This window comes from Momordica charantia (assembly GCF_013281855.1).
Source record: "Momordica charantia cultivar OHB3-1 chromosome 5 unlocalized genomic scaffold, Mcharantia_2.0 BLBB01000005.1, whole genome shotgun sequence".
Classification (NCBI taxonomy): domain Eukaryota; kingdom Viridiplantae; phylum Streptophyta; class Magnoliopsida; order Cucurbitales; family Cucurbitaceae; genus Momordica; species Momordica charantia.
Window position 1 is genome coordinate 3,478,333 of NW_028275163.1, and position 22,794 is coordinate 3,501,126.

At 36.3% G+C, this 22,794-nt stretch overlaps 5 protein-coding genes across 7 annotated transcripts; 4 read left to right on the forward strand and 1 right to left on the reverse strand.

The window, feature by feature from the left end:
* The first annotated feature begins 1,490 nt into the window (after positions 1–1,490).
* LOC111016429 (calmodulin calcium-dependent NAD kinase) lies at positions 1,491–5,012 on the forward strand. Its single transcript, XM_022291834.1, has 9 exons — positions 1,491–1,700; positions 1,801–1,983; positions 2,095–2,318; positions 2,418–2,476; positions 2,681–2,902; positions 2,995–3,124; positions 3,233–3,564; positions 3,661–3,805; positions 4,473–5,012. Exons 1-9 carry the CDS (start codon positions 1,622–1,624, stop codon positions 4,737–4,739), a joined length of 1,641 nt encoding a protein of 546 aa, XP_022147526.1. The 5' UTR covers positions 1,491–1,621; the 3' UTR covers positions 4,740–5,012.
* A 785-nt stretch (positions 5,013–5,797) lies between these two features.
* On the forward strand, positions 5,798–7,524 carry LOC111016408 (Ribosomal protein S19 family protein). The gene is made up of 4 exons (XM_022291809.2): positions 5,798–5,946; positions 6,023–6,171; positions 6,253–6,310; positions 7,072–7,524. Exons 1-4 carry the CDS (start codon positions 5,944–5,946, stop codon positions 7,318–7,320), a joined length of 459 nt encoding a protein of 152 aa, XP_022147501.1. The 5' UTR covers positions 5,798–5,943; the 3' UTR covers positions 7,321–7,524.
* Positions 7,525–9,120: 1,596 nt separating this feature from the next.
* On the reverse strand, positions 9,121–13,952 carry LOC111016310 (CRM-domain containing factor CFM3A, chloroplastic/mitochondrial). Of its 3 annotated transcripts, XM_022291650.2 has the most exons (9): positions 12,949–13,948; positions 11,441–11,936; positions 11,237–11,367; positions 10,800–11,150; positions 10,367–10,523; positions 9,996–10,288; positions 9,815–9,874; positions 9,638–9,724; positions 9,121–9,548 (listed from the first exon to the last, which is right to left on the reverse strand). In XM_022291650.2, exons 1-9 carry the CDS (start codon positions 13,837–13,839, stop codon positions 9,402–9,404), a joined length of 2,613 nt encoding a protein of 870 aa, XP_022147342.1. In that variant the 5' UTR covers positions 13,840–13,948; the 3' UTR covers positions 9,121–9,401. The 3 variants fall into 3 exon arrangements, with proteins under 3 accessions (XP_022147342.1, XP_087980017.1, XP_022147344.1); XM_088123891.1 differs by lacking the exons at positions 9,121–9,548; positions 9,638–9,724 and having other exon boundaries at positions 9,814–9,874; positions 10,003–10,288; positions 12,949–13,952; XM_022291652.2 differs by lacking the exons at positions 9,121–9,548; positions 9,638–9,724 and having other exon boundaries at positions 9,814–9,874; positions 9,983–10,288; positions 12,949–13,952.
* A 3,780-nt stretch (positions 13,953–17,732) lies between these two features.
* On the forward strand, positions 17,733–19,662 carry LOC111016261 (DNA-directed RNA polymerase V subunit 7). Its single transcript, XM_022291574.2, has 2 exons — positions 17,733–17,923; positions 18,935–19,662. Exon 2 carries the CDS (start codon positions 18,944–18,946, stop codon positions 19,523–19,525), a length of 582 nt encoding a protein of 193 aa, XP_022147266.1. The 5' UTR covers positions 17,733–17,923; positions 18,935–18,943; the 3' UTR covers positions 19,526–19,662.
* A 2,211-nt stretch (positions 19,663–21,873) lies between these two features.
* Positions 21,874–22,705, forward strand: MPI7 (CAMV movement protein interacting protein 7). The gene has a single exon (XM_022291578.2). It carries the CDS (start codon positions 22,009–22,011, stop codon positions 22,537–22,539), a length of 531 nt encoding a protein of 176 aa, XP_022147270.1. The 5' UTR covers positions 21,874–22,008; the 3' UTR covers positions 22,540–22,705.
* Positions 22,706–22,794: the final 89 nt, after the last annotated feature.

The window sequence follows — 22,794 nt, forward strand, 5'->3', positions numbered from 1 at the left end:
CAGAACAAATAATTTAAGTATATAATTTCAAGAACAAAATAAAAACAATTATCAAAAGTTTATGTTTCTAAAAATTAGAAATAAAACAATAAATAAGAACATAAATGTTACTGCGACTCAACTCAAAAAAACAAGAAGAAAAATTGATACTACTGAACCTTTATCATGATCTCCAATAATCTATAATTAAATTTGTTTTATAAACATTTATGCTTTTATATTTATAAAAAAATAATTTTGTTGGGATCCAAACCTCACTTTGGTCTCAGATATTTACTATCATCCTATTTTAATTTTAAAATTTCTATAACGTTTATTTTAATCTATAGAGTTTCAACTTCCTTTTATTTTTATTTTTTAAATTTTCAAAAATTTATTTTAGTTTCTATTTTTTTAATATTACTATTTTGACCTTTATCAAATTTTCTTACATGGGTATGTATTAGAATTGTATGGATTGATTAAAGTACCGGAAGGATCCACTATAAGAAATAAATACTCTTTAAAAATTAATATATTTAAAAGTTGAGGGGCAAAATAAATATTTTTAAAAGTTTTAGAAAATAAAATACATATCCTAAGAGTTCTAAATATCAAAACATAATTTCTATTATACCAATTTTTTTTTTTTCTGTTTGAGGAAAGATCAACGATGGTTTTTTTTTTTTTTCTTTTCTTTTCGCGTTTGCTTGTTACTGCACGTGATCCACCTGGACATTACTTCATTACTTTATGTAATATATATTTTTTAGGATAAAACTTTACTAATCCTTTACGTATTACACCGTCCATTAATCATTTGGCTTATTAGGAATACTTATTTTGGATTTAGATCTCATTTCTTTATTTTATTTATTATTAAATAAAAACCACACAAAATATTTAATTGTGAAAATTCAACTAATTTAAAATGTTTACTCAATTTGTACATCCCTACCTTCATTTATTTTCATTAAAAAAATAATAGGACAATAAAATAAAGCATGTGATGTGCGTGGTTGCCTGTTATAAACTTTAATATAAAGAATTTAGTGGAAAAGTGGGGTAACAATTTATCACTTTTCATGGATAGAAAAGAAAAGCACAAATTTGGTTATGGGATATTCATAAAATAAATAAATAAAACTGGGAGACAAACCACTTTTTCAAGAACGCTGGGGTAAACATTCTCTTGCACAATATAATTTCGATAAAAAAAGTCACAAGTGAATATGCTTGGATAAATTATCACCTAAAACATAATTCAAGTGGTGATGTTTACTGTTAAACCGAGCATAATTCAAATGGTTAAAACATTTATCTCTGAACAAAAAGTAAGGAGTGACCATAACTTAGTGTAATCGATAGTTGTGAGTTCAAAAAGAATTACAATTTAAAAAGTTTGGATGACTTTAAAAATTAAAATTTAATAATATTGTTATTGTTTTTTATGATCTAAATAAAGGCCAGCTAGTAGTGGCATTGCTGATAGAATACACTACAAATGGCTTTCCAAATTCTCTGTTGATTTCTCAGACTCTTTCAAATCACATAGAAAGTGCGAGTCTGACCCACGTACTTTTCAAATCCGTGGAGCTCAATATATTTATGGAGCTCCCATTTCCAACCACCATCACAGCCGATGAACAAAGAATCAAAGATCCTCATCTTCTTCCTCCGATCTCTCTGCTTTTTTGATTTTTTTATCATGAAGCACCAAGGTAAAGCTAATTTTTACAAACAATCCTTTGATTTGATCTTTGAAGTTCACCAAATGTTGAGGAGTAGTAACTATAACTCTCTTGCTCTGTGATTGATTAGATGGCGGTTACGGGAAAGTCATTCCATCGTCGCACTTTCTTACCCATTCTTTTGCCGCCGCCGGAAAACGCCACTACCGGCGGACTTCGAATGGTGTAACCAGCTATCAGAAGTTGGTTCCGCATCTACACAGAACGGAGTCCGGCCGCGTTGATTTCTTGGAGAGATTTTCCCATTATGTTGGTAAAATCATCCGCCATTACTATCTATAAATTAAAGTACTCTCTATGTGTAGAATGGAAAATCTAACCCTTATATTTGGGGTTTTCTTTTTTTTGTTTGGACTTTTTGCAGCGAGGCAATTGGGGATTTCTGACGCGGATGAGTGTCCTCAACTATGTAAGTTAGCAAACAACTATTTGAGGAAGACGAAGGGGTGCGAGGAAGAAATTTATGCCTATTTTGCGAGTGAAGTCGAGGCAGAATCTCTGTATGTGAAGTTAATGGAGGAGTTTGATCAATGCATCTTGAGTTATTTCGCATTCCATTGGAGCCAAGCTTCCTTGATGATTACTCAGGTAAAATTCATAAACCCCAAAGGAAAGAGGAAAAAAAAAAAGTCAACATGATTTTAGAATCCCATCATATCCCTTGATTAACGGTGAATTTAATGATAGGTTTTGGGTGTTGACTCCGAGCACAAAAGGCTCAAAGACCTCGTGGTGGCAGCGACTAGGTGATTTCCATTTTCCATCTTTTGTCAATTTGCCTGAGAAGTCATAATTGGTTTCTGAGTTTGAACTTTGAATGCACCAGCACCCCTTTTTGTTGAACCATGATGCATCTTCTAGAATTGAGATACACATCCACTGTATGGCTGTAATATAAATGAAGATTCTGAGTTTCTTGTTTCCCTTTTTGGTTTCTGGCTAACTGATAGGAAGCAGAGATTCGATAGGGTGAGTAAGGATCTGAAAGTGACTCGGGTCTTCTCTACTTTGGTGGAGGAGATGAAGAAGATTGGCTGTGCTCCGTCCAAGGGCGAGTCGAGATGCTCCCACACGATACCGCCAGTTCAAAGAGAGAGGAGCCCTGTGCTTCTTCTTATGGGTGGTGGCATGGGGGCTGGCAAGAGCACTGTCCTCAAAGACATCTCGAAAGAGTGCGTAAATCAATCTCAAATCTCGTTCATTTTGCAAAAACGAAACCTCTTTTAGATCAAAGTTTGTTGATAAACAGTCACTGATTATGCAGGCCTTTTTGGTTGGAAGCAGCAACAAACCCAGTATTTGTAGAGGCAGATGCCTTCAAAGAGACTGATGTTATCTACAAAGCCATCAGCTCGATGGGTTACCACGACGACATGCTTCAGACTGCCGAATTGGTGAGTTTCTCTCCTCTCCAGCACAACCACACACTTATTTTCCCCAATTTACATGCCCAATCTTTTGAACACGAATAAGCTAACTAACTACACGATGAACCGCAACAGGTACACCAGTCATCAATCGACGCTGCATCTTCCTTGCTGGTCACAGCGTTAAACGAGGGACGGGATGTGATCTTGGACAGCACCCTGTCCTGGGATCCCTACGTCATGCAAACAATCGAAATGGCTCGAAACGTTCACAAGCGTCGATATCGAATGGGAGTTGGGTACAAGGTAGAGAATGGAAATATAACAGAGAATTACTGGGAACCTGTAAGTGAAGAAGAGGAGGAGGAATTGCAGGAGGATGGAGAAATGAACAATAGAATGCCATATAGAATAGAGTTGGTTGGAGTTGTTTGTGATGCTCATCTAGCTGTTGTTAGAGGAATCAGGTAAAGATACAAGTCAACTTTTGAAGCTTGAGCTTACAGTAATGACATTTTAAGGCCAGTTTTGGTTCTAATAAAAGCTGTAATGGATTTGAACAGGAGAGCCATAATGATGGGAAGGGCTGTGAGGGTGAATTCCCAGTTGCAATCCCACAAGAGATTTGCCAATGCTTTTCCAAAATACTCTGAAGTTGTTGATAGTGTCAGGCTCTACTCCACAAATTCCATTGGCAACCCACCTAAGGTATGTCTTGATTTATAAAATTATTCCTATGCTTTTACTAACTATATCCACACGACAAACCTATAGAATCAATTTTAATTGAGTTGCCGTGATGTGACCCCGAGTAGCTATGCTCGTCTCCTATGAGACTAGATAGATTTTACTCGTTGGTGTCAATTAGGTGGTCTGTGGACTTTTGTTGGGAATGGCCAAGATTCATCTCAGATACAGTACAAATAGAATCCGATTCTCTTTTCATATTAGATTTCTTCATTTCCCATACAGATCAAGAAATTGAATTTCAATTATTTGTGGAAACATATAAATTGGTAGAACCATTGATAAAAGAAAGAGATGCTGTATATGAATCACTCACATATTCTTCTGAATTATACGTATCTGCAGAAGATCTCCTTTGACCAACATCGATTCAACTATATATTTTTAGTACAACGACTATGTTTTTTTTAGTACAAGATTACCTGTAGTCTTGGTTAATGACATGGATTAAATAAAAATGTATTACCGAATTAATTTTAGAGATGTAATGAATGTAGTTCTAGAAGTATGGACTAATATTTGGAGAATACTAATTCCCACTTTGAATGTATTTGCAAGAAAATGTGAAATTGCAGTTATATTAAACTATTAAATATTTCAATATTTAAACGTGTTTCCAATTTCGCAGTTGCTCATTAGAAAAGACGGCGACGATGACCCGTCTCAAATGGTTGACCCGGAAGCACATGCGTACTTGTCAACGCTGAGCAATTTGAACGCCGCCGCGGAGTCTGTTTACGAGCTTTACCCGAACCCGAGTCCGTTTGTGGAACCCGAGTCCGTTTGGAAAGAAATTGGTGTGTCCCCTTCGAGGATCCATTCTCAGAAAGAGCTCAGATCTGCGATTCAGAAGCTAGAAAGTTCAAGATCAATCTTAGATGAAACTGTACAGTGACAAGAACTTGTAAATTTCATGGCGATTGAGGTGAAGTGTAAAATTAATGATGATAAATCTTCACTTTCTTGAAAGAAGGAGCGTTTGCAGTTTTGAAAAATCTGACGAACGATACAATTTTTTTTTTCTTTTTTTGCCTCTCCTTTTTCCACATTTGCGTATTGATTCATTAGAAGTGTAGATTCGTTCGTAAGAATGTTCGAACCATGTGAGAGAGGCATTGCTGGCCATTCCAAATGAATATATGATATCAAACCTTAAGTTCTGGATTTACTATGTTGGTATTTTTATAGTTACCAGCGAAATGGTTAATCTATGCCTTCATTCAATCAAAAAGTTGAAGTTCAAATCATATCCACACATGCTTAACTCAAAAAGATTCGAATAACTAACAAAAATGTAGTTGTAAGAGAAAAATAATTTCTACTCCTACGGTAAGAGTAATAAAAAAATAATCGAAACCCAAAAGATTATGAAAAAAAGCTCTCAAATCGGAGAAAAATTACAACCTAATTAAAGTCGCACATAATTATGTTATTGATCTCAATTTAAAAAAAAATACTCCCTCAAATCTTTATATCACTCACATCCTTCTTCCTACCCCATAATAATGGAATACGGAAATACAAAAAAAAAAAAAGAATTTAACTGGAGTGAGTACACAAATTTTGTTTCTAATTAAACCCAAAATCGTATTAAGTAAAAACAATTATCCGCAAACTTTACCTCATAATTTAAATGAAATAAATACAAGATAAATCTAATTAAAATAAACTAATCCACATAAAATCTAAAAACCGAGATAAATATGAAAAGGTACATAATAAAATGTGACTGACCTTTGCCAAAAAAAAAAAAAGGCGACTGATCAAGGAAATAGCTATTTTTGTAATATCTGATAATTTTATACTTTTTTTTTTCAATTTTGTGTTAATTTATTAAAATTTTCCTTCTGGGCTTCGATCTACTCGGCCCATTTTCTTCCGTAGGTTATCTCCGAGTCCAATTTGCAGTTTTTGGGCCGAAAGTTGATTTCTACAAGTTAAAAGGCCCATTTATGCAAATATAATCGTAGTCTAGGGATTCCAACATTCGCGATATTGTTTCTATATAAGCTTGATCGACAATTTTACTTCACTCGAAACCCTAGCAGCCAGAATCGCTAATTGCACTCACGGCGTATTCCGATATCTGAACTCCAACCATGGTAGGGCTCAAAGGCATTCCAGCATTCTGGTATGAAGTTTTTCCAATTTCTTCTAACCGAGATTCTGTGTTCATAGGCGGACGACAATCCCGATGTGGCGGCGGCGGGTGTGCCGAAGAAGAGGACGTTCAAGAAGTTCAGTTTCCGCGGAGTCGACTTGGATGCTCTCCTCGACATGTCCACGGATGAGCTTGTCAAGCTCTTCACTGCCAGGGCTCGCAGAAGGTAGTGAAAATGACATATGGTTAATCTTTTTGAATGATTTATTACTTGATCTTGACCCCTCTCCTCAATTTTCTGTTTTAGGTTCCGAAGGGGTCTGACAAGAAAGCCAATGGCTCTGATCAAGAAGCTACGCAAAGCGGTAATTGTTTCACTTATTATTTTTCTCGCATTTTGTAGCTGGAGGCGTACAAATTGTAAATTATAAATTCTGATTTCCGTTTATGTGATTATTTTTGTCAACTTTGGTGTGTGCATGTATAGTTTGGTTACGGGTATGCTAGATAGAAAAATAGATCTTTATTTTTCAAGTTCAATTTAATTCTCGCGCTACATTAACATAGAGTGCTATTTTCAAGACTGCCGGTTATATGATTTCATCGGTTGATACTCGTTGAGTGGTGTTGGGAAAAAAATTTGGTGTCTTTTTGTACTACTTTTAACTTCAGTTAATATGAGATCTAGGGTGAATCTGAATTGTGAGAAATTTAGATGGATATCACACTGATTATCCCTAGCACGTCAACTTTTATGAAAATGTGGGGTTTGGTTCGATTGGTTTCTTTCTTAAATACTCGAAGTTCACTTGGAAGGTTCCCATTGTTTGAGCAATTCCCTTATTTTTTTCATTACTTCAATTTTGAAGATGTAGTGACATGGAAATGCAATCTCCTGAATGATTGTTGGATGCTCCAAGAATCTGAGTCTTATGCAGACAATAATACCTCAACTAATCATGACTAATTTTTATTTTCATCTTTTCTATCGGCTTTTTCATCCAGATGAATCTATTTGTTATTTGTGTTCTACTATGGAACGTTACTGCTCACTGACGATGTTTCATGGGGTAGTGGTCTGGAGATTATTATATCAATCTCATATTTTCTCCCGTTTTCTGATCAGAAACGTGAGGCACCACCCGGTGAGAAGCCAGAACCCGTTAGAACTCACCTGCGCAACATGATTATAGTACCTGAAATGATTGGAAGTATTGTCGGAGTTTACAACGGGAAGACCTTCAATCAAGTTGAAATCAAGCCTGAGATGATTGGCCATTACCTTGCTGAGTTTTCTATCTCGTACAAGCCTGTCAAGCACGGCAGACCTGGTATTGGTGCTACTCACTCATCAAGGTTCATTCCTCTGAAGTGAAAAGAGAATAGAATTTCAGTCTTGGAGTATACTCTGGTTTCCTTCATGGATATTTATTTTTTCTTTATTAGTCTATTTTTGGCGACTTTTTGACTGAATTTAATTTCTATAAACAATGAAACGTAATTTTGATGTATGATGCTGCACTTGTTAAACTAGAGAGATCTTGTCTTATTACCAAGAATTCTTAAGCTGTTTGCAGGATGTGCCTTGTGTGTTATTTGCTCCTCTTTGTTACATGGTGGATGTTTCATTGGTGCGGTATATCTCTACTTAGCAACAGTGTGGTATATCTTCACTTATTTGTTATTTGTTGCTAGAGGTAGAAAGTAGACATTATATAAAGAACTGGTTTTTTGTTGGACTTGCTTACTTAGAATGAAGATAAATTAAGATAAATAATGTGCAAAAGGGTTTTACACAAGACCCTTACACAATAGGGCGACTGTGCATAATGCCTCCTTGGACTGCTATGTAATGGAAAGTTCTCCATTAGTAATTTGAGTGGTTTTAAATGCTATTTTTGTTCCTTCGGTTTTGATTTTAGTTTATATATTTTTAAATGTTTATTTTGATTCATTTTTGGTCTAAAATGTTCATTCTTTTCCTCTTAACTTTTTCTTATTTTAGCCTTTGTTTGCTTTGATCGTTATATTGTGAAAAATAATCATTTTGGTATTTATTGGTATAATCTTAGCACAAATTATTTATACAATGAAAATATTTTATTATAAATTTATTGTTACATTTCAAGAAAATGATTGAGTGAGGTTATGTAAAAGAAAAAAGAAAATATAAACATAGAAAGTATAGAAATTAAAATAGCCGAACGAAGAGAATAAGCTTTTGAAGTATTTTATTTTTATATATATTTTTTATTTTGATGAGAACATGTCTTTGCAAAAGGAATTAGAAGAGATTGTCTGGTCCAGATACAGAAATTTTAAATTCATTCGACGATTTACCACTTCTATCAGCTTCAAGATTGCCTATTGAGTCAATGGTTCATAGTTTGATAGTTTGATAAATCATGATTTAGCTATATCCCGTTCATAGTTTGATAAATCATGATTTAGTTATATCCCGTTGGGGAGCCGAAATGGGAGGGATAAACTGATATGGCACTACGAAACGGGGGTGTATATAGTTAAGACGACGGTGTATATAGTTAAGAGTGGGTAAAGGACTCTGGAATGTGAAGATTCCCAACAAAATCAAAGTTTTTATTTGGGTTTATGTTTGGATAGGCTCCCTATAGCCATGTTAGATTTCATGGGCTCCACTCTAAGTTCTCTCACCTTCTTAGTTTTGGGTACAAGGCTTTTAATCTGGATTTGGACAGGACAACCAATGATCTATCACAGCTTTTCGAACAGCAAATTCTAATCATCTATCAAGGGACCATCCTCCTAGAGAAACTCGTTGGCTTCCATCGATTGAAGGGGTATCAGAAATTTTAGAGGCCAAGTGATGGCTTCTGCTACGAAATACCTAGAGCATGTTCAGTCGGTCGATGATGCAGAGGCCTTAGCGGCTTCGGAGGGCCTACGGTTGGCGTTGGAGATCCAGTGCAGCTGGAAACGGACTCTGCCAGAATCTTCAACCTTTTCGTTCATGAGGTGGAGGATTTGTCAGAAACCGGAAATATTGTTCAAACTGTCAAAATGGAAGTGGTTACAGTCATTCAAGCATCCTACAGCCTTCATGAAAAGAGACGGCAACAGAGTAGCGCACATACTTGCTCAGAGAGTTCTTTGGTTTCAAGATCATGGCATCTGGATTGAGGATTGGCCAGGAGAGTTGAATAGTGAACTTGAGTTAGAGTGTCTGGATTACATTCTTTAATTTTCTTACGCTTGTTCTATTTCAAAAAAAAAAAAAAATTGGGATTTCTGCGGTATGAGACGGAATAATGGTTGTGGTTTTATTTACACGACCTCAGCTCACACTGAACATAATCCTAGTTAACTACTCTCAACTCTTATAAACACTTACAACCTCCATCCCTGTTTATCTTGTTTCCTGCTTCTTCGTTGACCGTGACATGTTCGACATTTTTATACACGATGTGATTCAGCTATCTAGTATTCGTCTTCAGATTCTTGCACTTGGATTCCATGTGAAAAATCATCCCCTTCCAGGTAATCGTCCCTGGCCATGATATCCTCTTCATTTTCTGCATCACTGTCCCGGCCATATGCCTTGGTATATGCATCATAATCTTCTTCCTACAACAAAGGAAACGATCAATAAGAAACGTGAACTTAGATCTGCAGATTTTACAGACTAAGATATCTGAATAGTGAGTTAAATATACCTCGGAATCATTGTCAGTAGGATAAGCAGAATCCAGTGTCTCGTATAATACTTCGTCCCCTCGGTCTTTCACCGTCTCCATTTGTTCCTTTTTTACATTAAAGATATCAAATAAAGACTCAACTTAAACAACCAGAGAGTTTAAAAATATTCCTCCCTGCAGTCGAAAGAGACTTACGATTTCAGATCTTAGCTTGTCCACTCTACTTTGCAGTGCTGATATATGTTTCAGAAAGGCCTGAATAATAAGTTGATGAGAAAACCATACATTAGTAAATGTTTACTTTGTCCTTTATCTAAGAGTTCATATGCATCAGGGGCATTCTACTACTGAATGAAAAGTTACATGAACGGTACACCTCGTGCCTTTGGAGCTCAATCGACCGTGCCAGAGCCTTCCTCTTAGTCAAAAGATTCTTGGGTCTCAGCAAAGAAGGTCGTTGGTAGTCCTTTCCTCGGAATACGATTATAGCATATGATTTGGAGACTTTGTCAATAGAAACTAAGACGCCCCCACTCTCGGCTTCCAGTTGTAATGCAATTTTTTTGACATGTTCAAACGAATTAGCTTTTATCATGATCTTGACCAATTCACGATATTTCCAGTGCAAGTGCATGTTCTCCACTGTGCCATCAAAAACTTCACGCCTACCTGAAACAACACATTCCGGTGAATGATAGCAAATTATGGATAAATTGACGATGGTTGGTAATGATGGAGTCATTTTACCTAGAAGCAAGAAAGCTTTCATTTTTAAACCGAGCTTACGAAACATGAACCTTTCTTCCTCAGTTATGCTATCAGGTTCAGCCTGCAGCTTTGCTGGTGTTAAGAACGCTTCCACCTTAGATAAGGCATGTTCAGCTTTCACCAACTTCCTTTCAGCCTGGATAAAACAAAGTGATTCATGTAAAAAAGAATCTACAAAATGGAGTTAAGAAACCCCATGTCTTAACTCGTCAGCTCGTGCATTGTAATTATAATGTCAGAATCACATGGTGAATGGAAAAAACACGTCTCGGATTCTAAACTGTCAGTAAAAAGACATGTTTGATTGGCATAACAAGAGTAGAATTCTAGATGGAGTAAAGGCAATTAACAATTTACAGAACATCTCAGATAGCAACATTGACAGAATAAACCCAAATTTCAAGTAACTTACAAAAGCAAGCTTGTGTTCCAACTTCCTAACAAGGTTGGTGTGCCTCAACCATTCGGCTTCCCTCATTACTTGTTCCTTGTGCTGGTCATCCAGAGGCTTTCCCCATTTAGCATCGGCATCCAGCGTTTCCTCAAGAGAACCAGCAGTTCCAGATTGTTCTGTTTTCTCAATGCCAGGTACCACCAAGGCCGATGCTTTCAACCTTGCTTGTTCTTCTTCATCTTGCAGAGACTTTGCCAATCTCTCCCTTTCTAACAAAGCTTCAGTGACCTCAGGTGACAAAAAATTCTTTCCTCTATAGAAGACCAGAAAGTCTTTGTTTCTTGACAAAAGAATGCCCCCCGTCAATTTCTACATCAACCACTAAAACACTCAATTCATTCGCTCGATGTAAAGTAATGCAGATATATTACGTTTAGTCATCAAAAGGACGCTACCTTGATCTCTTCGGCCATTCTTTCACTAGTAGTCAGCTGCACACCTCGTTTCAGTGCAACTTTTGCAATTGAACTTCGCTCCCACAATTTAGCCATTGCAACAGCTAAACCTTGGAGCTGCCTATTTCTACCTGTATACAAAAATATCACACCTTCAGCAGACATCACTAAAGATTTTATCAACATATACAATAAAGGACATACCTAGAGCAAAATGAGGAGGAAGTTTCCTGGCAAGTCTTCTTAAGGCTGTAGCTTCATTAACTCCAAGAGAAGATCTCACTCCATAGGGTAGTATTCTAAATGGAGGTTTGTAATCGGGAACAATTCCCGGGAGCAAATCTGCATCAACTGGTAGAGGATCCAATCCCGGCCAGTCTGTGTATCTTGGACCCAAACTATCCAGTAATTTGTCTACTTCATCCTCATAATTCATTTGCAATTCTGTCAATTGTTCACTGCATTGTCCACCAACTGTGGAATTCACTGCTCTCTTTGGTTGTGGTTCATGTACGTTGCTGTGAGAAGAAGATTTGGAAGGAACTATAGTACTTACACCAGTTTCAGGCAAAGGGGTATTCTCATTTCTCTTGTAAATCCGTTTGTTAAGTTGTGGTGCATCAGGAAGCTCATAGCTTACACCTCGGTATAGAGATAAAGAAGTTCCCGACCTCCAAATAACCAGTCCACCAGTTTTTCTCTGTTAAAAGAACAAATGGGAGAAGATAAATGATCACATCTTTAGCAGCGAAGTAATCTATATCTCAAACGAAGTTTGTAAACACGACCATTTCTTACAGAACTCAAAACCAAGATGTGCACGACAGATCAGCAAAAATTTGCACGTCAACTTTGCAGTAAAGTAAATTATAAACATAACTAATGGCTTACAGAAAAATTTGCAATTATTGGTGGCCATCAACACCAGAAGCTTGAAGGGTAACTCTACTTCATTGCTAGTGTGCTTAGATCAAGGTGCCACCAAAACATTGTAAAATTTTATTCTCAGCATCTCCTCGTGAATGTTACATTAAATCAGGCCTGTTTGACATATGCTTTGATCGGCTAATCCACACTTCACAGTAGATGGAAGCACGTTAAGAAAAGAAAGTCATATTCAATTTCCTCTCTTTTTCATTGGTTGTACCTCGCAGAGACATGACTCAAAAACAGTTATCTAAATTGTAATCACAACTGTTACAATAAAGACGCTTAAACTGTCATGATATGCTCATATTCAGCCTATTTTAAGCAGAAAGGTTGCAAGCTTGGAGGCCCTTACGGCTTTTTGATCCGCTACTACCATGCCAGCTTCTTATTGGTTTATACGTCAATATCTTATATAACAACTTCATTCCCACAATTATGTTTTATAACTAGGATATCGGAGGTACTACTCCTTCCATTATGTTCATGGTCCACCCCCACTAATCCTCAAACAGGCTTGCCCACTCGGAGGCTAGCTCTTGGACACAAGAAGGATTTTAAGATTTACAATTTAGAAGCTTGAACCCAAGATGTTGAAGGGTATCTCCAAACATCTCAGTCCAAACCATCTGAGGCACCCCTGGGAGTTAGTTGTACGATTAATTTTCGGTTATTAGCAAGATAATATTATGAATTCATTCGGAAATCAAATAGCTATTGTTTAAAAAGTACAAAAAAAGAGTGCATGGAAATAAACAAGATAATGATCTTCATAGAGAGCAAACCTCCAATATCTCGTGCATCCTTTTCATGTTAAGAGCAGGAGGACCTTCAATTTTAAGCCTCACAATCTCTGACGCTTTCCATTTCTCATGAATGACATCCACAACAGCTTGAGTCACTCCTCCACCGCCTATCTTCATCTTGTGCTTCTTCTGAAATGTCAAGTTCCTCAGCCTTCTCAACTCTGATTCAGGAAGAGTTAATTCTGCCAAGGATGTCCTGCTTCTTATCCTAGCTGAAACCCCATCTTCATCTTCCTTTTTTGGCTTCTCCCATGGAAACCTAACCTCCTCCCCATTACTTCCAAACACATTCTCAACTCCCAGAGGCAATTCCTTGGAAAACCCACCTCGAGTATTAGGCAACATTCCTTCCTCAACATAAAATATGTCCTCCACCGACCCCTTTTCAATGGCGCTCTCAGGCCCCTTCTCTTTGTTTTCTTCGTCGATGTATCCAAATTTCTTCAATTTTCTCACAATCTTCTCCATTGTACTTCCTCCTCGTCCATCATCCTCAATTCGATTACTACCTCTGTAACTTCTTGACAAATTTGAACTTGAAACTTCTTCGTTGTCACTACTTGGATAATCCAGCACGGCGCGAGGGGGTTTTGGGCGGCTCTGTTTCGTGGTTTCGTTCCACCTATCTATCCAACTAGCACGACATAGATTCCTCCTCAAATTATATCCGGAAATGGGTTTTCGTGTGCTTCGACTGGAAAATGTATCGATCGTAAAAGCATCGTGTGGAGCGCAGAAAGAGCGTTTTCTGAAGACAATCGACGAACCGTACTTCAATAAGACGCGAGAGCCATTGAACTCAGAGAAGGAAGTATGGAATGAATCGAAGAAGTTGGTGGCGTGGCATAGACGACCGTGTGTGAGAACCATCGCTGACTACAGAAGCATAATTGCTCGCCAGACCAAAATAAGACAGAGAAAGAAAGCCAAAATCAGATAATGGAAGCTGTGAGCTTCAATTGGGATTTTGCGTCTCGGGCTTATTGGGATTTTACCAATTTCAATAACTAAGTTTCATCTTTGACCCATTGACCCACAGCATATATATATTTTTTCTTTTACCTCTTTTCACTTTTTTTTTTTTTTTACTTCTGTAAAGACTAGAATATCCTCCCATCATCTTTTTCCTTCTAACTTCCTTCTTTTTTTTTTTTTATCTTTTTCATTTTTTTTTCAATTACGAACCTCTTATATGGAAAAAAAATTAACATTTTAATTTCAAGAATTAATTACCAATGGTAAAAATGTCCTGAATTTAATTAATAAGGAGGACCAAGAATAAATACCCAAATATATAAATAAATAAAAATTGAAATTGCATGCTATCCCGAGTCGGGATAACACAATCTCGGACTGGGATTGCATAACCTCGAATAGAGATAGTACTATCCCTGATCAGAATTGTGCTATCTCGATATGAGAAAGCATACAATTCCACGTTCTTTTTATAAATAAATATGGGCTACACCTATTTGTTAATTAAATATTGTACATCTATACAATCATGAATCGAGATTCATGAAATCCTATTTTTTTTTAAACTAAATTCGACATTTATGTAATCTTATACGACGATTATGCAAATCAAATTATTCATATTGAACGATTAAATATTTAATATCTTATGTAATTTGAATTTGTTTTTTTTTTTAGATTTTTTTTTCATATTAGATTGGTAATAAATTCTTTAAGTTAAAATTTTAATTTTTTTTTCTAATTTTTAATTAATTCTTCAAATTAAAAGGTTGCGATTGTTTCACTAAAATTGGGGAGAGAGTGTGAGGATTAAGGTGAGAGCTAGAAGGAGTCAAAATAGTAGAAAACTTTATTTTTTTAAAATGTAAATATTTTGATAATTTTACAAGATACAGAGTTAGAATGGAAGATTTACAAATAAGGTGCCGTTTGTTTCGTGGGAATCCAAGATTCCCGTGAAACGGATATCTGGATTCTCACGTTTGTTTTGTAGTAATGTAAGATACCCGGATATCTCAAGATACCTGGGTATCCTAGGGCATCTTACCAGTTTTGGATGCCCTTTTGAAACACGGGTCCACAAGATTCCGAGGGCATCCATTTTTTTACATTTTTGCCCTCTATTTTTTTCTCCATCTATTTTCTTTCATCAGTTTTTTTAAAATTTTCTTAATTTTTATTTTTAATTTTATAATTAAAATAAATTAATATACTCATCGTCTAATAAATTAACTTTAATATTGCTAAGGAATTATATTATTAATAATATTTTATTATCATAAATATATAATTGTAAAACAACGTTTTTTTTACAGCCAACATATCCGTGAGATTTTTTCCTCTTAAAAAAAATATAATGTGATGATAGAATAAATAAATTTTATCAAAGATAACCTAAATTATATAATTGTCATTTTAGAAAACTATTAACTTAGAAAATGAAACTTACATTAAATTAATAATGAATTAATTTGTTCTATAAAATAACATATAAAAAATACAAATATTAAATTAATTCAAATAAATCTATTATAGTAGACGAATTTTAAATTATATGAATTTTTTGAGAGTATTTTTGGAACATTCTATAAATTTAACACGTCGAATAAATTCTGCAAAACAAACGTGGCTATCCAAATATTCCTGAATATCTTTAAAAATATTTCTACAAAATAAACGTGGTTATTTGAAGATGTCGGATATCTAACATTTTGGACATTTGAAATTCCGGACATCTTTAGATGTCGGTCATCTACATCCCTAAAAAACAAACGGCACCTAAGAGTGTTTTTAAAAAATGATCAAAAGTCAAAATAAAATTAAAAGTTGGGTAAAAAATTCCAATTTCCCAACCGTTATGTTAAAAAAAAAAAAGATCATATGTAATTTTACCATTGTAAAATTTGGAAGGGGTCCAAAATAAGTTAGGAGGGTCACAAATAACTGTCTCTAGAGAGTGGGTTCAAAACTTTTGAACATTTTTAAAAGAATATATCTAATTGATTTTTTTTTTTATGAAAAATAGTATTTTTACATAAAAAAGTAGGAAAGGAAAGGACGGAATTATTTTTAATTACACGTCATAGATCATATCATATCGAGGAGAAAAGACGAAAATAGCAGGGGAAATTGGGATTTTTGACCCCTTTCAATAACCACTATTGATTTTTGACCCCCTTTTGTTTTTTACTTATTCATGACCTTTCACCTCAGATTTCTGACCCCTCCCCTTATTTTATCATGTAAATTGACTAAATTGCCCTCATTTCATAATAAATGCATTTATGATATAATAAATTTCCAACCAACCCACCAACCACCAACTTAACAATTCTCACTTTGTTTTTTCAACTCCAAATCACCACACACACGCAAGTCACGTTTTTTTTTCCAATACTCAAGATTTTCTCCACGTGATTGTTGGTCCACATTATCCAATCGATCGGTCCCCACATAATCCGTTATCTCGAATCCATTGTTTTCACAATATAGGTATGTCCATTTCATCATTTTAGAATATTGTACTTCTTCAAACTTGTAATGATACGAAATTTTATCATTTTTTTAGAAAAAAAACGTTATTTTACGGAAAACAGAAATGAAGTCTAGAATTTATCTTGGACCGGGATTGGTACCGGGATGAAATTTAGAACCGGGTTTGAGACCGAGATAGAAGGTAAACTCAAGCCCGATCCTTCATGTCCAGATACGACCGGGACCGGGACCGATTTTTGTGGATTTTTTACACTGCACATCTAGGGCTTTCGAAGAAGAGGAAAATAATATGTAATCGGCGCCAGGGAAATGAATCGATTGAGACTAAAATCGTGTTTTTGAAAACTAATACTGAGGGGGGGGGGCTGATGTTGAAATAGCCAAAAATGAGATCGAGAAATACAGTGAACATGAAAGGTCGAGAGCTAGAAAAATCGAGAGCTAGAAAGATCGAGAGCGAGAGAATCTCCATTGATTTACAATTATCGTGAGTGTGCTAGGAAGAGCGAAATCGAGAATCATCGTGATCTCGACAGTGAACTTGAAAAATCGAGAGCTAGAAATATCGAGAGCTATAACATCGAGAGCTAGAAAGATCGAGAGCGAGAAATATCGAGAACGAGAGAAGCTCCATTGATTTGCAATTATAGGGTGTGAAATAGGTAGAGAAACATCGAGATCGAGAAAGACTTTCTGGATTCTATCTCGGGCCTCGTCCCGGTCCATTTCGAACCGGGATGAGTCCTAAGATAGATTCCAGAAGGATGGTCTTTCTGGATACCATCTCGGTCTTCATCCCGGTCTATTTCGAACCAGGATGAGGCCCTAGATGGAATCCAGAAAGTCCATCCTTCTGGAATGGACTTTCAGGGTTTCATCCCGGTCTTAAATCCGCCGGGCTTAAAGCCGAGATGAAAAATTACTTCAATTAGGGAAGGGGGAAAGCTCTGATAGAGACGAAGTGAGGGAGACAAAGGAGAAACGACGAAGATGAACTTTCTGGTTGTGAGGGAGAGACCGGGATGAAGACTGGGATGGACAACGAGATAGTGAATGAGGGAGGGGAAGGACCGAGACAGGGAGGGAAAGGAGGGGAGGGCTGGGTTTGATTTCTTTTTTTAAATGGAGGGTAACTTGGTAATTTTACCAAGCAAAATAAGGGGAGGGGTCAGAAATCTGAGGTGGAGGGGTCAAAAAGAGGGTCAAAAGTCTAAAAATAGTTATTGGAATGGGTCAAAAATCCCAATTTCTCAAATAGCAGCTTCCCTTCCATTTCCGAGATCCAGATTTTGTTTATATAAAAAATGGCAAAAGCAACAGCCTTTACTCATCCACTGGGTCTGCGATGCTCTACACCCACACCCAATCCAAATATGTGATTTGTTCGTAATGCGCGCCCAAATCCATTTTTCTAGTTCTTCACTTTTCTGATCGGTCATCGGTGCCTCCCCGTTCCCCCGCCTCTCTCAAATTTTCTAAACAGGTAACTTAAATCCTCATCTTCTTCCACCCCTCTGCAATCCGTGTGTTGAAGATTTTGGTTCGCATCATAATTTTTCTTTTCGGGGATTTGGGTTTGTACTCGAATTTTGAATTGGGGATCTGGGTATTGTAGGACAATTGAATTTCAATGCGTTTTGTACATCTGCCATTCGGGGCAGGCTCTGCGATTTCGCGCATGCAATTTGATTATTGATTCGATTCTTTGTTGGGTTGTTGAGATCGTTGAAATTATTTGGGGATTGTGATTGAGTGGCGATAATCGATACTTCTAGTTTGTCCTGCGTTGTCCAATTTAAGTTTTGGCGTGGTCGATTCGTGAACAGAGATTCAAATTTCGGTTTGCAGCCATGAATACATAAATCGCCAAGCATAATCGGGTGAATCCTTCGCTCACTCGACATTCTTTAACACTCTGCTAACTTTGCTTAAGAGTTTTCATTTTCTGAGGTGCCAATTGCCTGATTTGGAATCCTTCTAGGTGCTAATGTACTCTCCCTATTGCAACTATATTTAGTGCAGCAGATGCAATCCTCCGTAAACAGCTTGTCTGTTGTGGATCCTCAAACACTTGAGGAACTTTCTTGTTTGCTAGTTCATGGATATTTCTGATCTTTTATTTTACGTTCTTTTCATAGTGCTAATGTTAGAGGCCAACATGAAGCAAAGTTTCCTTTCTGGTTTATGTTTATGTTTATGCTTCAAGTGGCCGAAGACCAGAGTCTGGTTTTCACAACATATCAAGTATGGTTGGAGATTTGGGCAAAAATGTCATAGTTTGAAGCATTTTTCTCTTAGTGGGTGAATTTCTCTACATTTAATGGTTGCATATTTATCAGATGAAGCTTGAATGTTTCTTGCACATCAGTTCCTAACAGTTGTTTGTTTCATTTATGATTAGTTTCCCCAGCACTGATGCATTTACCCTTTCTTTTAAGGAGTAGATTAAGAGCTGTTATTGATAAATTTTGTTATTTTTCTTGAATTTTGGCAGATCTTGAATATGTTTTGTGAAGTGGAACTAGCAAGAGATGTGGAAGTCATGGCTGAAAATGAAAAGAGAGATGGTTTCAACAACTTTCACAGGTACATTATAACATGTCTATTAGAAAACCTATTGAAGGAGAAGGCCAGCAGAGATCATGGCTATTTTCTTGCTGTTACTAACTTGAAAAGCATAGGCAAGGGAGAGGTTAAGAATGAGTCTCAATCTCAATGCATTTCATTCCCGGTGACGTTTAGTTGCCGAACCTTTTTGCCTTTCGAGGGGGAGATCTTGCACGGAGTTGTTCGTCACATATTTAGGCGTGGATTACTCTTAAGATGTGGACCTATCAAGTATGTGTTTCTCTCAGCTCGTAAAATGCCAACCTACCGTTACGTCGGTGGCAAAAATCCACTTTTCTCGAGTGACGAATGTGCGACAATAGAAAACGACGTGGTTGTACGTTTCAGTGTGCTTGGTGTGAGATGGATAGAGAAGAGAGGATGCATCAAAAAGGAGTTTGTGATGCTTGCTAGCTTAGAAGGTAACAACTCACTCGGTCCGATTTCTTCGTCCGAATCGGATGAGTTTGACTTGTAAATCTAGAAACAAAAACATGGAAATGTTCCATTGTAATATAAAATCTTACATGCCTTACTGATTTCTTCATTTTGTATCTTTCTGTTTGCTGTTTTCTGGGCAATGAGAATTCAATATTCTTGTGTTGTGTTGTTGAATATCCTAATCCAAGGTTAGGATTTTTGATTTATAAGGTCTAAACAGAATCAATGTTTTCAATTTTGTACTTCAGAGGTCAATTGGCTGAGAAAAAACAAAAATGAGAGAGGGGGAGGGAGGTTCCTATTTTAAGTTCTGAAGGTTGAAGATGATCCCATATTTCCAATCATGATACGAAACAACACTTTCGTTGAGAAAAATGAAAAGACACCCTAAAAGAGGAAGTCCTCTAAAGAAAATGACTCAAATACGAAACAACACTTTCGTTGAGAAAAATGAAAAGACACCCTAAAAGAGGAAGTCCTCTAAAGAAAATGACTCAAATCCAAAAGAATGAGACCTAGCGGGTAATTATAAAAGGTCTTAGAAACCGAGTCTTATAACGAATTATTAAATCTAATAAGATCTCATACATAGTCCACAGACTTCTCCACTCCCTAAATCGTCTATGATTCCTCTCCAATCAAGTATCCCTTAAAGTAGTCAGAAAACAAGCCTGCCACAAAAAACGACCTTGTCACAAAAATGAGGTATAACAACACCTCTTCCATCATTGCCATACAATCCCTAGCACGGACCCAGGACATCCCAAAAAACATAAAGAAACGAAACCATAAACCCTGCGGCACTGACAAGTCCACACCAAATGATCGAGGTCTCCTGAGACAGTCTTATAGAGAACACACCACTGTGGGCCTAGAGATCTGGATACGATCCAAGGTATTGACTTTCCCAAGTAAGATTTGCCACCCAAAAAACTTGATCTTCTTCGAAATTTTAATCTTCCAAAGAGATCTTCTAAAATTTCTCAAAATTCATAATCTCAGCCACGTAAAGAAGCCTTTTTTCAGAAAGATAGCAATGCAGCGAGGTTTATCTCCTACCCAAGTATCCTTCCAACCGTCCCCCACAACAGAACGTAAAGATTGAGAGAAAGTGAGGAGACACAAAGCAATAGCCTTCCAAGGATTACAATTACTCACCACCCACCTGTCAGAACTCAATCAAACGAATGCCGCCCATACTTGCTCACGATAATTCTTCGCCACAAGGCACTAGATTCATGAATGAAACACCACAACCATTTAGTTAAGAAAGTCTCATTCCTAAACCTCAAGTTCCCAATACCCAAACCTCCCGCTTCTAGAGGCTTAGTATCCTCTTTTCATATTTCATACATATGGAGTGTCTTATTTATTCCCACCAAACATAGTAGATTTTTTTCCCTTTAAATAGACTGTTAGTTATAAAAATCACTTATGAAACTATAATAATGACATGTTTGAGGGGGATTTTGGTAGGATTAAAATTAATTTTGTCATTGCCAAAATTGCTTAAATTTTAGAACAATAATATTTGAGAAATGATATGATAGAAGTAACTTAAGAAATAGCAAAATCAAAATCATCATCAAACATACTTCAACGACTCTCTAAATTAGTAGCAATTCTTGTATCGGTAGAAAAAATTGTTTTTTGTTTTTGAAACACATCACCTACTATATAATTAAGATAGACTAAACATGTTAAGTTTATATGGTTGTATTGTACCTTAATAACAATGTTTTATTTGAAGTAAAGAGTCATTTCCTAAAAGGATAAATTTTGTATATGTAAATACTAAAACCTTGTTTAATAATCCTTTCCTGTTTTGTTTTATGTTTTTAAAAATTAGGTTTATTTTTATATAATTTATCCTCTTGGAAACGTATAATTATTAACTAAATTTAGAAAAAAAAACAAGTTGTTTAAAAATATTCTTTTTTCAAAATTTAGCCTAGATTTTAAAAATGTTTATAAAAATTGTATAACCAAGCAAAAAAAATACAGCTTAATTTTAAAAATAAATTAAAAAATAAAATATTTATCAAACCGACATTTCATTGAACATAAGTTTTACTATCTAGATTAAAATTCTAATCGGACGAAGATTTCTTGATGCGCTTATCATATCTATGTTGGTCACATTCTAATTTTGTTGTAATTCTTACACTTAGTCGTGTTTTCATCTTTGGTGTTAAAAATTTTATATTATATTGAATAAGTTATTCATTTCTAAATCTGGTACGAAATTTAAATTTATAATTCCTAAAGTAACAGAGATCTTTATTTCTTTGAATGTTCAATTTGGCCAATGTGACCGTCGACTGCCCTCCCTTTTTTGTTTTTTTCTTTAAATTTTAATTATATATTATAAATTTAATTTGGTACAAACCATTTTTCTCTTCCTTTTCGTTCAACCTCAAAATTCTTCTTCTACTGGATCATCACTCATAAATCACAAGAAAGGAAGGTTTTTTTCTCGACTTCATTACCAGTATTTCGTAGCTCCGGCAAAAATTTCCGATGTCTACCGCTGAATTCGCCGTCAGTTTCAAGGAAGCTGGTCGATCCGTCATCGCCACCCGCCGCCCATGGCGGGAATTCCTAGACCCGACGGCTCTCAGCCTTCCTTCTTCCCTCTCCGACGCTACGACGAAGATTTCTCAGAACTTGACTCGTTTTCTCTCCAATTACTGCCTCCTCATCTTGCTCCTCATCTTTCTCGGCCTCATCTACCATCCCTTTTCCATGATTGTCTTCTTGCTAGTCTTTGTCGCCTGGTTCTTCCTCTATTTCTCCCGCGACGATCCACTTAGGGTTTTTGGTTTTGTGTTGGACGATTTGGTATTGGTCATCATTCTTGGGTTGGCTACCGGATTGGCGCTGGCTTTGACAGGGGTTTTTGTGAATGTGCTGATTTCGCTTGCAATTGGGGCTGTGGTGGTTTCCTTGCATGCGGCTTTGAGGGGAACTGAGGATCTTCTTGGAGATTTGCAAGACCCTTTTGGGGATGCGCTGTTGGAGAGCCCAAGAGGTGATTACAGCGGCATCTGATTGAATCCGTGAGTTTGTCTCACGGTTTAACAATTTAAGTTCTGTTTTTCTTTTCAATTGGTTTAGTTTGTAGAAGCTTGATAGTTTGTTGGTCTATATACTGGTATTGTTAGATGAAATGTACATTTGCAAAACACAATGAATTGCAGAAAAATATTCATGTCCATTATGCTCAGAGTTTTTAACAGTTCTTTTTACTTAGTTGGAGCTTGTGGTGCCGAGAGTTTGATCCAATGGCGCCTTCCATTTGCTCTT

Excerpts from the sequence above, each read along its gene's own strand:
- LOC111016429 (XM_022291834.1), top strand. The coding sequence starts at position 1,622 with ATGAACAAAGAATCAAAGATCCTCATCTTCTTCCTCCGATCTCTCTGC. Across the intron at positions 1,984-2,094 it reads GAGATTTTCCCATTATGTTG|CGAGGCAATTGGGGATTTCT; the intron begins GTAAAATCATCC and ends GACTTTTTGCAG. Across the intron at positions 2,319-2,417 it reads CTTCCTTGATGATTACTCAG|GTTTTGGGTGTTGACTCCGA; the intron begins GTAAAATTCATA and ends ATTTAATGATAG.
- LOC111016408 (XM_022291809.2), top strand. Across the intron at positions 6,172-6,252 it reads ACTGCCAGGGCTCGCAGAAG|GTTCCGAAGGGGTCTGACAA; the intron begins GTAGTGAAAATG and ends TTTCTGTTTTAG. Across the intron at positions 6,311-7,071 it reads TCAAGAAGCTACGCAAAGCG|AAACGTGAGGCACCACCCGG; the intron begins GTAATTGTTTCA and ends TTTTCTGATCAG.
- LOC111016310 (XM_022291650.2), bottom strand. The coding sequence starts at position 13,839 with ATGGTTCTCACACACGGTCGTCTATGCCACGCCACCAACTTCTTCGAT. Across the intron at positions 9,725-9,814 it reads ACAAGCTAAGATCTGAAATC|GAACAAATGGAGACGGTGAA; the intron begins GTAAGTCTCTTT and ends AATGTAAAAAAG. Across the intron at positions 9,549-9,637 it reads CTACTGACAATGATTCCGAG|GAAGAAGATTATGATGCATA; the intron begins GTATATTTAACT and ends CCTTTGTTGTAG.
- MPI7 (XM_022291578.2), top strand. The coding sequence starts at position 22,009 with ATGTCTACCGCTGAATTCGCCGTCAGTTTCAAGGAAGCTGGTCGATCC.
- LOC111016261 (XM_022291574.2), top strand. The coding sequence starts at position 18,944 with ATGTTTTGTGAAGTGGAACTAGCAAGAGATGTGGAAGTCATGGCTGAA.